This window comes from Anolis carolinensis, chromosome 1 (assembly GCF_035594765.1).
Source record: "Anolis carolinensis isolate JA03-04 chromosome 1, rAnoCar3.1.pri, whole genome shotgun sequence".
Lineage (NCBI taxonomy): Eukaryota > Metazoa > Chordata > Lepidosauria > Squamata > Dactyloidae > Anolis > Anolis carolinensis.
The window spans coordinates 258,269,696-258,288,902 of NC_085841.1; the positions used below are offsets into that span (position 1 = coordinate 258,269,696).

At 39.6% G+C, this 19,207-nt stretch overlaps 1 protein-coding gene across 7 annotated transcripts in view; it reads right to left on the bottom strand.

The window, feature by feature from the left end:
* The window catches only part of syt7 (synaptotagmin 7), a 297,131-nt gene that overhangs the window by 86,972 nt on the left and 190,952 nt on the right, over positions 1-19,207 (bottom strand). For all 7 annotated transcript variants that reach the window (XM_008115862.2, XM_008115861.2, XM_008115863.2 and 4 more), the window contains exon 3: positions 3,147-3,226. In XM_008115862.2, the coding sequence (XP_008114069.1) occupies positions 3,147-3,226 (80 nt within the window). The remainder of the gene's footprint in view (positions 1-3,146; positions 3,227-19,207) is intronic.

A 19,207-nucleotide genomic window follows, 5' to 3' on the forward strand; every position in this document is an offset into this window, starting at 1 on the left:
AAGTGCCACATAAAAAACTAAGGAAATGATGTACCCATATGTGCAGGGATTCAACACCACATCTATACTCAAGCACACATATTTACACACACACACGCTAATACATAAGTACACACCATCACTTATTTACAGATTATGCACACATACACATGCACAATCACAGATGAATGCATGCATAAACATAAGTGCACATAGAAGGTACAAAGAGATAACCAGTCTGCCTGGTATGGGTATCACCACCAAAGTGTGCTTCTTTGCACCCACATTAGGAGGAGATACAAGGTAGAAAATAATCCTGGACATCCACACTTTTAAGTGAATATTTTTTTTTACCAGATCACTACTATGCCCCATGGGATCCTGCCATGCAGTTTCACCACTGATCTCCATGGAACAAATGCCAATATTCCACAACATCCTTCGCCGTAGGAAATTTGACTTTGCAAACCACATAGGCAGATGGCTGAGAGAAACTGAGGGCAAGCGTGTGTGATCATATTGGAAGGCAAAATACCAGCCATGTTATGAAACTGATATACTTAATCATGCTCTCAGGAACTGTGAGTTTTTAATCATTCCTGAAGATGAGATTAAATATCAGTTTCACCATATGGGAGAGCATCAGTGAGAAATTGTAATTGTGGGAACATGATAGAGAAATGTCACCCTGCTGGGATGCATTTCTATGTGTAGTTATCATATCAGCTCAAATCACCCTACGTTATTGCTACAGAGTGTAAAGGAAACAGAGTAGATGAATGTACACCCATCTTCAGCTGAGATAATGGTGCAGTTATATTGGTGTGTGATGGGGGAATAAGCCTTCTACCTTGTATCAATCCACAACTTGGCACAAAAGCTTCATGTGAACACCATCACACCTTTTCCAGATATTGTGTCTGTAAATAAGGCCTCCCACCAGTCTCAGGGAACATGGCCAATGGTTAGGAATCATAGAAGTTGTAGTTCAAGACATTTGGAAGACACCAGGTGGTAGAAGGCCTTTCTAAGTGAAAGCCTTGAATCTATTCCTGGGAACTAATGTTGCATCTAAAATGTTCTTACTAAACCATAGGTCTTTGGACACAGTGGGACATACTTTCAAGTAAATATGCACAAGATTGTATTCTCAGACTTGACTCTTGAGTCATTTGCATGGGGATCTGAATAACTGAAATCAATGGAATTGAATTTCATAGACTGGATAGGAGGGTTTCTCTGTTACACAGAATATTTTTTGTTTGTGCACTAAAGCCTTGAACCAATCCTTGTCAAGGAGAAAAAGAAGGGAAGCATTTACTTGGAAGAAATCCAGCTTAATTGGTTGATCAGAATAAACTCCTGCCAACAAACCAGAAACATTAAAAATGGAGTGGGAGAAACAGCAAAGTAACATCATCTTAACATCAAACAAGGAGTTAGGTTACAAGTCCAGAGTAGGCATAACTCCAAATTGTTAGGTAAAACAGACTTTGTGTACTACTAAATTAAAAAGTAGCCATTCTAGGTCTTTTTTACGATGCTTTCTCTAAACAGATTGGAGTTGGGTGGGAAGTTTTTACCCTACTTCTTTCCCAAAGCTTTTGTCTTAAAAACGTTTCTAGAAAATATAGCACACATGGAAACCTATTTTAAATAAAAAATACAGTTGGATTCTATGGGGAAAAATCATAGAAAGAACCAAGAGCAGAGGGGGGAACTGATTCAATTTATAGTCAGCAAATCTAATGGCAAAAAATGATGGTAATAGCAGTTTAGCAATAACTGGAGGGCCACACAGTTTCCATGCCTGATTCAGAGGGTCCGACTGTATGTATCACGCAATGGGGAGAAAGTGTTTCTACAGAACTGCAGGCCCTATAATGCTGTGTTGAAAGTGGCAAGGATAAAGGAGGAGGTGCAAACCTCTCTAATTCAGAGTGGTTATTGAGCAAGGAGTTGTTGTTTTTTAAAAAAGGAAATAGCTCAAAAACAGATTATGTGGTCAGCCATATATTTTGCCTGAAACTGATAGGTGTAATCTAAAAATGTGTGGGCATACTCTTGTTCAGAAATCCGAATAGGCAAAATAGGATTGAGGTAGTTAATCTCCATCTCTACACTACAAGGAGCCAGGAACCTTTTGTTAACTTTCTGCCATAGTTAGGCCTAAAATAAAGATTTAGGCCCCTTCCACACATCTGTATAAAATCCACATTGAACTGGATTATATGGCAGTGTGGACTCAGATTACCCAGTTCAAAACATATTGTGGATTATCTCCCTTGATATTCTGGGTTATATGGCTGTGTGGAAGGGGCTTTATATAGGAAGAAATAAGGAACACAAATTGCTTGCTATTCCATAAAAGGGATTTAATGCTTGCTCAGTGAGAGGACAAATACTGAACTCTTTTGATGTGTGTATGTCAAATATGGGTGTTTGTACACAAAGGAACACTGAATGTTGGGACTGATTCCTTAGGCAGTCTGCAACTGTTGGTGTCACAGATGTAAGCAAGGGGAGATGAGTCTGAAAAACAGGTATATGTCAGAGAAAATAGTGAGCTAAAGGCAGGGTGGGAAAGGGTATACAGAGAGACAGAAAAAAGTGGGGCACAGGTCTACACAAAATGTGCACATGCTGATCTATAGGTATAGGTGCTAATTTAGAAATTATTGTTATAGTTTAATTACAATGATGATACATCTCTACATACTGGGGGGACTAGTTAGATGGCATGTGTGCCTGCTCACTAATGCAGTAGTAGCATTGCCTACATAGGGCATAATCTCAGGGTAATACAGGGAGAGCACTGCTGTGTAAATGTTGGAACAAGATAAGCTTGATGTCAGTGGGAGCTGTTTGGAGGAAGAGGCTTCTGCAGGAAACATTGTACGTAATATGGTATAGAAGTCCAGGGTGTTTATGAACATGTCGGAACAATTGCACACATTGTAGTGGTGTCAAGCACATGAGTGTGGAGGAGACGAGTCAGTGTTCTTAGGATTGCAGAGGCAAAACTGAATGCATATGTCTAGTTATTCAGGTGCCCGCTCATCTGTTGGCACAAAAGCTAACATCTCCCCAAGGAGTGAAGTTCATGCAATGATTGTGATCTAGGCATCTCTAACCTGCTCACTCCAGTGATACCTCCTGAGACTTACTTAATGGCTTTCTTTTCACTGCGGCCTCGGCTGGAATCCGGTGTTCCTACCGTCTCCAAGGAGTTTTTGTAACGTTTGCCCTGAAATTAAACGGAAAAGAGAAGGTGAGGATGGGGGTTTACTTTGTGACAAGGAAAGGGTTCCCCTCCCCCCCCCCTCCAAAAAAGAAGAAGAAAGAACAGCAAAGGCTTATTTCCCTTTCTTTCAGTGGCACTGCTTATGGTTATCATTCAGGGCATTTGAAAGTAGATTATAAAGGTAATTTATAGAGTTTATGAGACTGAATTTAATAATATAGGATATGCTTTCCAGTTTCTTGTAGAGCAATCACCACACCTTTCAACTGTCCAGGGACAGTCCTGATTTATATTATGTTATCACATTTCTCAGTTATTTTTAAAATGTCCCAGTCCCCTTCCTACTTTTTTCTTTGTACTTAGCACATTTCAATTGCTGCAGACTAAGTTTGATTAAAAAGTAGTTTTGAATGTTCTTCCTTAATATGTTTTGCTCCCTTGTTGCCTGGTCATACCCTTTTGACTGTACTTTGACATTACTCAGCCACATATACCCCAGTTTTCATTTATGAAATGTTCAGGGAAAAGAGCCACTATCTTTGTAACATTGCAGCCTTGATATTTTGCCATTTTATATAAGGGATACCATTTAACCATACTATTTAATATAATGTACCTTGGACATCCATGGGAGGCCCTGAAACCAAATCCTAGTGGATACTAAAGGTCCACTATATTTATTTCTAGATCTGTGGTTCTCAACCTGTGGGTCCCCAGATGTTTTGGCCTTCAACTCCCAGAAATCCTAACAGTTGGTAAACTGACTGGGATTTCTGGGAGTTGTAGGCCAAAACACCTGGGGACCCACAGGTTGAGAATCGCTGTTCTAGATCTTGTCGATTTCCATTTTCTCCTATAAAATCTATGTGAAAGGGATTTAGTATTTATTTATAATGTCTCTGTGGACCTTTTCAAAAAATAGAATCTGTAATTAGTACTCCTTATACAGCATTTTTAGCACACATAGTCTACTCTGCTATATTTTTAGCTATTGTATTTTTGTGCACTGCTGGAGGGTATACCTACAAGCTTCCATAAATATTCATCCAAACTATATTTTTCACATTGTCGGCTAGACAAGAGCAGTCTGTGTACAATGTTAAATGTCTTACTGTATAAACTCATGCATGTCTAGAAATTTTAGTGTTGAATGTCTGGACGGGAAGATGATGGTAGTGACTGGGTTGGCTAACCATTTGGGGAAGTATTGGTACTTTCCCTTTCCACAGAATGATGCTCGACATATCAATAGGTCACATCAAAATCCCCAATTTTGGCCTCAAAACCTACTCTCGACTTATACACAAGTATATGCAGTAATTCACAATTCCATTCTCCTAGATTTTGTCATGAACAAAACCAAGGTGCCTGCATTGAGACTGTGCAACGGTTGGCCCTCTGATGTTGTATAATACAAAGCTATGTTGAGGCATCAAAATCAGAAGTAGGTCGGCTTTCAGTGGAAATGACTAATCATGGTTCATAGTGAAATCAGTGGGAACTATTCAGTGCTTTTGACTTCTGAAAATCAAGCGCTTGTGATTTAATTATCTGCCTGCAGAAGGAACATGTTCTCCATACTTTTTATTATTACACCTTCCTGCAAATCCTGAAGGATAATTCTAACCATACACTTTTCTTCAATGTAGGGTTCCTGTTGAGTGATGTTTATTAGCTAACGGACCCAATCAAAGTTAAAGGCTCCAAGCTGATCAAAGTGTTCTTTTTTAAAAAAGGGAAAAGGGTGAATAAGATCTTAGGGTATGGCTCACTGACATCCATGTACAACATTATTTATAATATCTGGATAGTTGCTGAGCAGTTGTGAAAGTATCTGGCATTTTAAAAAATACCCAAGAGTTCTCTATTTCTTATGCTAGTGGAAAAAAATTTTTAAGGATATGTTCAGATTCACATAGGGGGCTGATGACTATACAGAAATCTGAGGTCTTTTCTCTCAAATCCTGGCTTTGTCTGCCATGCAATTTTATACTCAAGCTTCTGACATTTCAGATGAAACTACAGGACAAAGCAACATCAGCGTGTGGTCAGGATGGCCAGATCATGTAACACTGTTGTTTTGCCATACTGTTGTTTGCTAGACTTTTGTTTAGCAAAAATAATTTTAGGAAGCATACCTTAGTTGGGGACTTGTTGAAATTCCCTCTTCTGCACTACTATTAAAGGTGAAAAACAAGTTCTGTCCTTGTTTTTATCTGGCCATCCTAGCTGAAAATGGGAAGGAGAAGTACCTGTAGTCTATATTTCTCTTTCAGAGGGAATTCTAAAGGCATTGGGGAAACTGTCTTACAAGCTGATCACCCTTTAACGATATCCACTTTACCCTTTTCTCTTTACATCTGTTTGTAAAAGAACAGGGAGGCCCTGAGAGTGGATTTTCTTTACTCAGCTCACCACATAGCACAGCTCCCCCAAAGCTAGGAAGGGAGGGCTTCCCTCCAGAAGAGTTGGACTGCAGTTCCAATTTTCTCCAGCCAACACGGTCACTGAAGGACATCTGAAGAATATCAGGCTGGGAAATGAAGACGTAGGATAATACCTGCTGCCTAGTGTCCCAAGCTTTCAAGACAAACCAAAGTCAGCCTCTCAGGTCTAGCTTTCCTCCTTATTATCACAACCACAGCAGGGGTGGGGCTAGGACATTTTCAAATTAATTGAACTCTAATTAATTAAGTTCACAGTAACCAAAAAACATGTCATAAGATAATGAAGTGTGCATTTTGTTCTTAATTGTGTCTTGATTATAAGGCCATTCGGTTGTGATTTCTGATGGCAGGTTCGAGGTATTTCATGATTCTAGGGCAGACAAGAGACAATTAACGCTAATTAGTGCACAATTAGCAGATGAAAGCACAGCTGCAGAGGAAAGGTAGGCTTGTGTCATTCTTGATGCAGGTCTGCTGGTGCAAAGTGAGCATCTTAGTCTAGCTTCAAATATCTCTGGTTTTTTTTTCCCGACAGCAGAACAAATATATAAGAGCAATGACTGCAACCCAAAGGACACTAGTATGATCACAAGTATCAGTATCAGTAGCAAAATCAAATCATGAAATGTCTCAAAGTTGAAGTATGGTAAGGTACGTTCAAGAACAAGGTGGTTCAAGGACTATAAGGCTAGTTTGTTTGTTTCTTGGCTAAGATCAAGTATAATTTCAATACTATACAGTTCCAATAGGGAACCCATGACCCACCTCAAAGAATGTGAAACCTATTAATACCTAGGATAATTGGTCCAGAAAATAGTGCTCAATAATTGACTGAGCAATCATTGCTTTTCTTCAGAAGTGGCTCAACCTTCCTAAACAATCTACCAATGATGTAGAAAAACAAGGATTCCTAAACTGAGGGATTTGGAAGATGCCACAACCATCATCCACACATCACACCTCCATATTTGTTCTGACAAGACTGTAAAATGTTTTGCTCTATAGTCCTCTAAGGAAGCTGTCTAAAAAAAAAAAACGTATCCAGGATTCCAGCTGACAGAGACCTGGCAATTTATCTTTGTGATTCACTCAAAAAAAAAATGTGGACATGATGATGGTGATTTTTCTTCCTTCTTCACCTGTTCCCAGAACACAGGGTCCTTAGCTTACCACTATCAAATGAAAGCTCCTCATGAGTGCAAACCTTCTCCCATACATCAAGGCACTTGCTTGAAAGTTCGTTGTAAGAATTCTTAAGACAGAAATACACCACTGCTCTTTTGAGCAAGGTCTTTGAACTAACATCACAGTGAGACCCAAAGTAGCATTTTATGGGCACTTTATCCATTTTGTCAATTGGCAATTTGTCTATCACACTCACTTTAATGTTGTACATTTTAATGGTGTCATTAAATCTAGCAACCATGGACAAAGGCTGATGCTGCTGCTGTAGCCACCTGGATAAAACATCCCCAATATATATGTGACATCTTGGAAAAATTAGTATAATGGAGTAATGAACTGACTGGCTAAAGCCATTCCAATTTCAAGGTAAATGACTACAATTTGTGTCTTTTGAACTAAACTGAAACAGGTAGCCAGTTAAGATCAGTTATATGGTCATCAGGCCAAAGCCAGAGGAAGATAGCTGTCATACACATGATGATTCCCTTTGAGAACAGGAGACCAGCCATGAGAGAGGCAGAGAATGTGGACAGCAGAAATATGTCCCTCTGACTAATGTACTGAAACAAAGCATTATTTGATGGAGCCCTTGGCTACTGGAATTCAGCAAATGAGTTCACGCTGACTCTGAAAGTGCTATGCCAAACTTATTTGCAAGCTGATAGTATCAAACACTGTTACTTATTCCCCAGAGATAGATAAATATAGATAGATAGATAGATAGATAGATAGATAGATAGATAGATAGATCACATATTGGGTCATTTCCAATATGAGGAGCCAGTCTCTAGTAGTGAGGAAATCATGATAAATGGAAAATGCTTTCTCCTTAAATGTATGTAAGTGTTTGGATATTAGTGAGCACCCATCAGTGACCGAAAAGCAAAATATATTTTTGATCTCCCTTAGTATATTTTTTCATTTAGAATACATTTTTGGAGCGTGTTTCCAAAAGGTACCAAATCCATCTAAAGAAATTTTACAGGAATTGAACAAAAATGTGCTGAGAATATTCATTGTTTTGCTATAAAATGCAATTTTCCAGGCCCTGTGCCAAAGTAATTTGAGACATCTTGATAGTTTTGATCTGTGTATAATATTGTACTCCTAGTCAATAATGTGCTGCCACCTATAATTCATTTTTCATTATTTATTTTGGATTTCGTATCTTTTGCATTTGTTACCTCTAGGAATTTATCATAATTTGATGTATATATTATCTATATTATTACTATTAACTGATATGTATCACTTTATTGTTCCTATGCTAAATTGCTTATATGGAAATATTTTCTAATAAAAGGATCAATTTGAGGATGTGTCGAGTCCCCGTTGGGGAGACGGTGGCGGGGTATAAATAAAGTTTTTATTATTATTATTATTATTATTATTATTATTATTATTATTATTATTATTATTATTATTATTATTATGATGTGTGAGAGAAGACTGTATTTCACTTGTTGTTGGAAAAAAGGTCAGGGAAGTAGAAAAAAAGAATTTGCAGGACCTTGGAGTTATGGTCCAAAACAGTAACTTTTGCAGTATTTGCTAAATAGTGGCACAGTGGTTTAAACTGCTGAGCTGCTGAACTTGCTGACCAAAAGGTCAGTGGTTCAAATCCGCAGAGCAGGATGAGTTCCCACTGTTAGCCCCAGCTTCTGCCAAGCTAGCAGTTTGAAAACATGCAAATGTGACTAGATCAATAGGTACCACTCAGGCAGGAAGGTAACGGTACTCCATGCAGTCATGCCGGCCACTTGACCTTGTAGGCATCTACAGACAATGCTGGCTCTTTGGCTTAGAAATGGAGATGAGCACCAACCCCCAGAATCAGACACGACTAGATGTCAGGGGAAAACCATTACATTACATTTACTATGAGTACTTAGCATACTATATGATGCAGGATTATTTGGAAAGGAGAATTAAATATATGATTGGACATCCGAAGGAGAATTGGGGCTCTAAATGGAAAGAGCTGATAGCCCGATTAAAAGGGAAAACAAAATTTAAGGAACTGAATCAGACCATCTTCATGATTGAACAAATAAAATAATATTTTTAAAAAGAAAGGTATAACTGTTCTCAGAGAAAGGAGGGTGAGAGGGAGGGGAAGGGGGAAAACAGATAGATACAAATAGTAAACAATTATAGCAGTGGCTCTCAACCAGGGGTCCCCAGTTGTTTTTGACGTTCAACTCCCAGAAATCCTAACAGCTGGTAAACTGGCTGGGATTTCTGGGAGTTGGTGGCCAAAAACATCTGGGGAGCCCAGGTTGAGAACCACTGAATTATAACTTTGTTAGATAGTGTAATTGCTAGCCATCAAGCAGGGGACAGCTGGAGTCCAAAAGAACTCAATAGCCTAACCCAGTGATTTAATTTCAAAGAACAGTAACTAAATAACCCAGGGGAGCCTCTTTTACCACTTCATCACATGGAGAAAGGAAGCGTCCCAGGACACGTCCAGGATGCTTGCTTGACAGAGCCCGCCAGATGCCATCACACAATGTAAGGAAGAAGAATGGGGAGAAGCCAGGCGGCTACACTTCCACTCATGGGATAAGGAAAGGGACGCAGCGGGTCATGCGGGGGATGGCCCAGTTTATTGACCTCAGTGTGATGAGGTCCTTAGAGTTAGAATTGGAAATTTCAGGACCTCATACCCTCCAACATTTCATACGTTGAAACTGAGATATGTGTAGTCAAACATCAGAGTGTGGTCAAAGTGGCAAAAGTTTTTAATGATGAGGAAAAATACACAAGTTACCGTGTTTCCCCAAAAATAAGACAGTGTCTTATATTAATTTTTGCTCCTAAAGATGCGCTAGGTCTTATTTTCAAGGGATGTCTTATTTTTCCATGAAGAAGAATTCACATTTATTGTTGATAAAAAATGAACATTTATTATATACTGTACAGTAGTTGTCATCACAAACCAGCATAACCAGACAAACTGTGAATCCTATCAATAATTTATTGTTACTACCATTATTTCCATGTACAGCACTCTATGGTATGTACATTTACCGATCTTGCATGCTCTGGTGTTCTGTTTGGCAGGCATGCTTCCAAACAAAAACTTTGCTAGGTCTTACTTTCAGGGGAGGCCTTATATTTAGCAATTCAGAAAAACCTCTACTAGGTCTTATTTTATGGGGATGTCTTATTTTAGGGGAAACAGGGTAGGAGAAGCTGGGGCAGCCTGCTTTTGCTTCAGTCTGTAAGGATAGGCAAGATTCCTTCCCTTCTCTCTTTCTACTGCTGAGCTAACTGGGAGCAAACTATGTTTGCACTTCGAACTCAGATTGTAGCAATTGAAGCAAACTGAGGAAAAGGAAAATGTGGAAAGAAGACAAAGAAACTGGAACAGTTGAAAAAGTGGGTGACAGAATTGAGGCATTTGAAGGATATGGAGTCTGTGGCTAGTTCAATAGCGGAGCTAATGTGATCACTGGATTGCTAGTAGAGTAGTAAAACTGCATTGGTCCCTCTGTCAGCTGCACTCTTGTGACCCTAAATCGGAAATTCTAAAATTACTTTCTAACAGGAAATATGTCTTTCTGAATATAACATAGCTTACTTTTCAGAAGATGTGAATATGGTCACTTGGCTTTTGCACAACCCTTTTTTATTCAAACTCTGCCCGCAAAGATCTTGCACATACAAGTAGGGCCCTAATATTCTGTTGTACAAACAGAAATCTATGGCCATAAGTAAGTATTCAATGGAAGATGATTTGTCACCTTGAATTCCAAAATATCATCCCTAAATGCTCAACTATCTTAAGACCTCGAGACAGCCTGAGACAGTCGTGATTGGTAAGCCTTTCTAGGATGAAACACTATGCTGCATTGAGTGCATGAAAATACAAAACTATACCATAATCATGTCCAGGTACATTTAGGCCCTGCTGGCCTGGCCTAGACTGAATTTTTAAAAAAAAAAATGAAAGAGAGCTTGGAAATTTACTTATAAATCACATTAGTTAACAGCTACAATCCAGAAATCCCTACAATATTGTTGCACTATATATTAATAAAATACTATATTTCTTCAATTCTATTTAATTCTACACACTTTTATTCTATTTAAGATTAGGTAAAGGTTTTCCCCTAACATTAAATCTAGTCGTGTCTGATTCTGGGGGTTGGTGCTCATCTCCATTTCTAAGCTGAAGAGCCGGCATTGTCCGTAGATGCCTTGAAGATTATATGGTTGGCATGACTGCATGGGGTGCTGTTACTTTCCCGCCAGAGCGGTACCTATTGATCTACTCACATTTGTATATTTTTGGACTGCTAGGTTGGCAGAAGCTGGGGCTAACAGCGAGAGCTCACCCCACTCCACAGATTTGGAGTTCAGCAGCTCAGTGGTTTAATCCGCTGCACCACCAGGGGCTTCCTTTTTTTTCTATATAAACAGCTCTAAAACTTGGGTGTGTCTCAGAATTTCAGATGTATTTTATGTACTTTTGTTGTTAGTGTACTGAAATTAGGGTGTGTCTTACAATGGAAGAAAAACTATTGTTACAATTATTTACAAAAACCACTCTTCTTTTTTCCAGTACTTCTTTGATGCCCAAATAACCACAACACAGAATAAGGTAGAACCAAGCACACTGTGAGCCAGCGTTGCCTATTCCCCCTCTACAACTGAATAAGGCCATGCTCGGTGACTTTACAAGTGGCATAAAAGTTACATTTCCAGCACAAAAGGATTATACCTGTCTCTTGTTAATTACAACTATAGTATAATGATACCTTATTGCTGGGACAGCAAAATAATTATGAGTAACTAGTTGCTTGCAATTAGTTACTTCTAGGCCCTGCTTTGAAATGTCAGTTTCCATTGGGAAAGGAAGAGTATTGTGTAACAAGATGGTTGGCTGCTTGAATGAGTCATTCTCACATAGGAGAAGACTGCATTGAGAGAAAGATGTTTCTGGGGTTATTTAACGCCTTCACTCATCTGATGTATCAAAATGGCTGGATGCTTCAGTAGATAGAAATAAAGTGCTTTTCAGTCTCACTGTCCAAAACAGTCACATTGACACACATTGTAATCATTTGCCCACAAAAAGCATAGAATATTGTTCTTCAGTTCATCAGACTCCAAAATAACCTGTATTGTGTTTAAAGTCCATTGACCCAAGTGCTCATTTATGAGAATTTAAGGGCGTGCAATGAAATGCAGACATGTTAGGAAAGCTAATGCTCTGTACAGTCTCTCAGAGGAGAATATTATATAATTTTTTGTGATGTGGAGGTTAAACAGATGATATTCATGAGAAAAATATAACTGGTGTCACAAAAGGCCACAATGACTTTTCAAAAAGTTGCTTATGCTCTTTTTTGAGATGTGAGCAATAGATGTTTCTGTCCCCATCGTGAGGCAGGGCCTGGAGCTCTAATGCAAGGAAACAGAAGCAAAGGTGGATAGATCAGACAGAAGGTGGAAGATTGGGGGCTGGCGGTGAGAAACCTGTTTCTTAAAAGTAGTAGTCAACACTCTGAGAAAGTGCAGAGGAAGAAAGAAAGTAGGGCAAAGAACTTTGCATCAAACTCTGTAAATAGCAGTAACCCAAGGAAATAAAAATGAGAGGGGGGGGGGAAGGAAAATAAAAGAATGGTATTAGTCTGGAGAAGACAAAACCCAAAAGGCTGCAGATGGATCAAGATTGCAGAGAGATAAAAAGAGAGAGTCAGAGAAGAGACCCTTAAATTTGGCCAGAACGTGGGTACCAAAAACCTTTCTGGGAGAGACACTGGCCAACACACATTTCGGCACTTCAAATGTTAGGCCTCTTTCTGGGTATATTTGACCTACTGATTCCAAAAATAGCACCAATTTTCCTCTATCAGTTTTAGTTTTTGAGATACAGAACACATGCCATATACCAGTCTCCATCTATCAGCCATTGAACACCATGATAACCATATTTAAGAAACTACAGCTGTTGCTATTTATCCAATGTATTTTTCTGAATCAGTGCCCCAAATAACCCCTGGAACAAGTCTAAAAACCAAGACATGAAAAAAATGTTTTGTTGGGTTGTATAATAGTAGAGTTTGAGAGTATCAATTTACTTATATCATCTAAAGAAGAAGAATTCCTCAGCATGGGTCAAAGTTGGGAATTTTGAACTGCCTCTGACATGCCACTTCTAGATCACAGCTCTCATCACCATCATTTGACATAACCAATGGCATGCAAGCTAGAGCCGATGGGAGTTGTAAATCTAAAGGACATGTCTGAAAGACAACTGGCTGGCGAAAGCTGAACTATGGAAACATGAGGTCTGAGAAGACAATAGTCACCAAAGGGGTGTCACAGCTCAACTACCTCTTCATTTATGTACATTCTGATAAGTGTGTATCATACGCTTTATAGTACTAGAATATTAGCAAGAGTATACACATTATTTAGCTGATTCTGATGAAATGCAAGTAGCAACTAGGTGAGGTAAGTGTTGTCAACTATGATAATCTCATCATTGACAGCACTGCTGAGATTACCCCACAGTGGTGGTGTCAACTGGAAAAGTAAGGTGATGGTCCAGTGGGACCGAAACAGTTCTGACTTTACTGAACAATGTAGACTCCACCTTGCTGCCACAGGTCAGGCATGGAATACCTTTAGGATAGTAGTTCTCAACCGGTGGGTCCCCAAATGTTTTGACCTTCAACTGCCAGAAATCCTAACAGCTGGTAAACTGGCTGGGTTTTCTAGGAGTTGTAGGCCAAAACACCTGGGGACCCACAGGTTGAGAACCATTGCTCTAGGACCAGTCTGCTGTATTGCTACTCTGGGTTGGCCATGGATTAAGTCATCTTTGAAGATGAACATTTAGGACCTCATCACATTGAGGTCCTCAAGCCAGGGAACAGTGAGGGCATCCATGGGGCAGCAAAGCAAATCTGATGGGCAGTAGGGGAAATTGTCATCCTGCTCCCAGAATTGCCCCCTTCCCCATCTTGTGGGGGAAACCGCCACAGCCCGGCTCCCCCCCCCCCAACACACACTTTCCCCAGTTTACCTTATGAGAACAGGGGAAGCTTTCCGTGTTCTCAGGTCTCTCACCTGGGACACTTCCAGGATGGAGCCAGGATGGAGCCCTGCCGGAAGTAGCCCTGTGTCATGTGATGGGCTTTGCCGGGCTCTGTCCTGGCAGCATCCTAGGAAGCTGCAAAAGGTAAATGTGATGAGATCCTTAGTTTGCAGTAAAGTATAAGATGCCCACCAAAATAATGGTCCTAGTGTGTCATTTACAGTAACCTTAACTCAATGTCATGTACTCTCTTTAGTACAAATATGCAATCAATTGTACTTCCTGACTTGCATATTCTTAAACCCCTCTTGTCTTGTAAACAAGGGAGAATACAGGAGGTGGTAATTAAGAAGGACATGCCTCTTGAGGAAAATTTGAGCTCATGGGTCTTTGTATTATAAGAGGCTATTCTACAGAAAGTATTGCAGAAGGTATGTGCCTGCTTCTCAAAACCCAGTGCATTCTACAAACCAAAGAAGGGCAGCTGGCGCAAAATGAGATTAAGATGGCAGAAGCAGCCAGACAGATGGCAGGGACCGGCTCTCTGGGAGTCTCAGAGTACCATCCAAGAAAACTGGAGAGGAGAGCTGAACTGAACAGCATTTTCTCAAAGCAGTTTGGACTTCCCCTCAGCAAAGGGAATTGGGAAACAGTGGACTCCACCTATATGGTTCTAAAAGCCTTTTTTTGTTATAACAAACTAGCTGTTTTGCAAAGGATATCTTGCTCAAATCCCCCAAAGCTCCGCATTGTGTGGAGCCACAAAGAACAGTAGGACCCATTTGGCTTAGTCACACCTGCTAGTCATCTCATTCACAGGACACATATTCATGATCTTTTAATAAGGATTAGTTCCTTGTAATACATTTCTATCATGTTTCATTCATATAGTTTCTTTCAGGATCTGCTTGCATGCCCTCCTTTGTTCTAATCCATTCATATGATCTTGAATAGAAACCCACTTTCTGGATTAATTACCTAAACTAAAACAATGGCATCTATAACTAATCCACAGATATGGAATATGTACAAATTTGCACTATTTGGAAGCATCCACACCTATATCAAGATTGATTTACACTGGGTAGATATCTGGCTTGGTGGTTTAAAAAAGAAATTTAGTTGCAAGGCTAAGTCAAACGTGTCTTGTTCTTGGCTAACATTTTTGGCAGTTTCACAAAGCCACCAGCTCTACACCACCAGCCTTTGACAATTTTATTGGTAATTTATCTCTAACTTTACCAGACATGTTGCTCTCCTTATGAATGTATTGCAAGCTTTGTGACAATTTTGTCATTCAGTTCACTGTGTACTCTGTGGTTTGCTGCAAATACTGATACTAAAGCTAGGGACATTCATCTGAGCTGGGGAATAAAATTATGGATCAAAAGGTAACAGTATATTTGTGCAACTCCTGGTTGCAAAAGCAGCTGCACTTTTTCTAAGTTTGTATAAGGAGGAACATTCTTGAACAAACAGTTCTCTCCATTCAGGATTTGTATGCTGATCAGGCACCTAAGTTTAGCTCCACTACCAAGAGAGTTAAACTCTCAGGTGAATGATGGAGTTTGTCATCTTGTTGTTGCTGGATTGGCTATTCCATATTGATACCTTAATTTCCATCCAATACTTTGATTGCATTTGACACGTATGTCATCCCATGTAAATACAATGATGTATCAGTCTCCATAACAGAGGAAATCAGCGGTGTGCAAAATGTATAAAAATGATACCATAACATCAGAATTTCCAGGCGAGGCCAGCAATAAATGATTAGGAAATATTATGGACATCAGAAAAAATTAAAGGAAATTAACCAGAAATTATATAGCAATCAACATAATTTTAGCCTGAATTCAGCTGATTAAAGAACACAATGCATGACTGTGTTAACAAAATTGCTGAATAATCATCTGTAGTGGCCTGTGTGTGTACCTGTAGTGTTTGACTTCATCCTAGGAATTAAAAAAACAATCTGCAGTTTCAGGCTTTTAGTGGGTTGGTATTCTAGCAAAGAACTTATGTACAGTAGAGTCTCACTTATCCAAGACTCGCTTATCCAAGGTTCTGGATTATCCAAGGCATTTTTGTAGTCAATGTTTTCAATATATCATGATATTTTGGTGCTAAATTAGTAAATACAGTAAATACGCATTGAACTACTTTTTCTGTCAAATTTGTTGTATAACATAATGTTTTGGTGCTTAAGTTGTAAAATCATAACCTAATTTGATGTTTAATAGACTTTTCCTTAATCCCTCCTTATTATCCAAGATATTCGCTTATCCAAGGTTCTGCCGGCCCGTTTAGCTTGGATAAGTGGGACTCTACTGTACTTCAAAAGGTCATCAGTGGGAACTTAAGTAGTTCAATACCCCCCTGCCCTAGCAGGGCTAGGGGAGGGGGTGTTAGGGGTTCAAACCCCCCCCCCCCCCCAAATTTTCAGGTTTTAAAAAACCCGGTTTATTCATGAATTTTAACTGATCAACCAAATCCCCATGAGTGTCCACTGAAGTGTATCTGTCTCGAGTGAAGTTTATCGATGGAGCCTGATTTCCAAATTATTCTGCGTTATGGAACTACTCTTCATGATTCGCTTTAAATACTTCCACACACCCCCCCCCCCCATTTTTTTCTGGCTATGACCCTGGGTCCTAGGTCTTTTACACCAGTGGTTCTAAACATTTCACAGCAGCATTACTAGGGGTTGTGTGCTGCACCAGGTGACGTCATCAGAGGCAGTGACACCAACTATCAGGGTGGGGAGAAAGGTGAGCAAGACAGATGTAAAGAAACCAAGAAATGAGGAATGGGAGCCTATGCTGTTCTTGGTTTGTGCTCCCTTCTCTTTCAGTTCACTGAAAGCTGGTGGAGAACTCTGTCCTGCCCCTCTTACCTGGATTTCTTTACAAGGAAATTTTGGTCTCCCTTGTGTGATGAGATATGCTCCCCTTTCACCACTTTGAGGTCACTCCCTCTCTTTCCTACACATTTACACAGAGTATTTCTCTGCTTCACTTCTTCTCCATTGACTTCCCCTTCTTTCTTTAAACAACAGGCATGAAAAATCCTTTCTTCAGTTTCATTCTCCAGCTTCTCTCCCCGCCATACACCTAACCATTTCTCTTCCCGCCCACAGCTTAAATGACTTTCGACTCCAGCAACAGTCACATGAATTTTTTCCACTATATGCAAAATGGAATATGTGGCTTCCTTATAGCAGCTTCTGTGTGAATTTATATGTGTATAAGAAAGAGGGAGGGGGTGACAGATGTATGCCAATAGAACGTACTTTTTCTCTCCTGCTTGTAGCTGTGCTTTCTTTCATGAAGGTAAATATGGGCTTAATTTGCAATTCAGATTGCTGTAAAACACATAACTTGCTGCTGAGTGGAAAACAAGTTAATCACAGGAATACACGTTCCCCTTAAGATCTAGTTTGACCATTCTGCACATTCATAACCAAAATGAGGATTTGACTGTTGGCTTTTCCACAACTTTAAGTAGAAATTCAGTACTCCATCCTCTATGTCAGAGTAACTGTAATTTGTATCCTCTTTTATTTAATTGGAAGACAATGTACCGGGGAGGCAGGATCAAAATAAATATTGTTCATAGCCTCTTAATGTTCTATAATAATAAGACTTTATTTGTAACCTGCCCTCTCTCCCCAAAGGGACTCAAGGCGGTTTACAAAAATAGCAAAAATGGCAAACATTCAATGCCCAAAAAACAGATAATAGATAAATAACAATCAAGGCAAGGCAAAACATGACATAAAATAAACTCAATATAACTTATAAACAACCCTACTTGCAACACCTACCCATGTAGTTGTGTAATTTAATAGGAGGGAACATTTTAGCAAACACCATTTGACACCCCCCCTCTCCAAAGCTAAACTCCAACAGCAAAGTTAGAAAACCATCATTTGTTATTCACTAAGACATTCATCAGGAGAGGTAAAAAGTTCTTATCCCTTCCCAAAGTGCAAAATTTCAGCCACCTGGCAGCCAATTTATGGGAAAATGCAACCCAAGGAGGCAGGGCCGTAGCCAGAAAAAATTTTGGGAGGGGTTTTGAAAATTTGGGGGGGGGGTCAAACCCCTGACCCACCCGCCCCCCCCGGGTTCAGACCTGTCAATATCTGCTTGAGATAGTGCCTGGAGGGACTCTTAATGTTTTACATCTCATAGACTTAGCATGGGGATTTGGTTAACCAGTTAAAATTCATGAGTAAACCAGGTTTTTTTTTAACCTGAAAAATTTCGGGGGGGGGGGGGTTGAACCCCTAAACCCCCCCCCCCTCGCTACAGGCCTGCAAGGAGGTAAAAATTGGCTACCAAACCCACTACAGTTGCTCACTGCTGGGTTACTAAATTTTAATCTGATACATGGGCTTTCCCCCCACTGTCCATACATTTTCAATTTCCAGATCTTTCCCTGCTTTCTCATGGGCCAGTTGTGCACTGGAACAACTGTGGTCTTTGGGCAGCATCAGGAGCAAGTATCCATGCACCAAAAAAGGGATAAGCACATGTGCATGTGTGCATACATGTGTGCACCATCTCGGTATGCAGAAGCAGGGGGCAGTATGGATACTTGAAGACTATGTGCTACAATATTGTGGTATGATTTGATATGCGAAAAGGTCCATAGGTATGATACTATGAATTACCACAGAGTGACACCAATCCTAGTGACACCACGAGCCATTCTCCTCCAGATATTTTGGGCTTTAGTTTCCAGTAGTACCAGTCAGCATGGTCAGTGTTGAGGAGGTCTGGGAGCTGAGGTCCCAAACATTTAGAGAACTGAAATATCTGTATTTTTGAGGCACATAAACACAGATATGCACCTGTGACCTTAACAAAAGATATGGACCTTCTTCTGTCCAATCATCATAAGCTCCAAAGGGTAATTTTAGCTAACAAACCAGAACAAATGTTATTCATTACAGAGTAATGATTACACAAATAGCCAACTTTAACAATGGTAGGAATAGATTTATCAGCTTGTTTACCAGGATTGAAAAGAAGGCTAATTCTAGCAAAAAAAAAAAAAGGTCTGGGAAGATTAAAAAAACAAAAAAACAAAAACAAAATGGGTTTAGTCTAGTGTATTGGAGGGACATATAATAAAGGAATAATCATAAATCTTGTTTCATAATTGATTTGAAAGTTAAAAGAAAATAAAAGCTAATGCTAAACAAATTATGGCAGAAGATAAAGCCTTATGTTTAAAAGGCTCAATTAGCATATTTGCATTAGACTGGTATTGCTTGGAAAAAAACTCCCT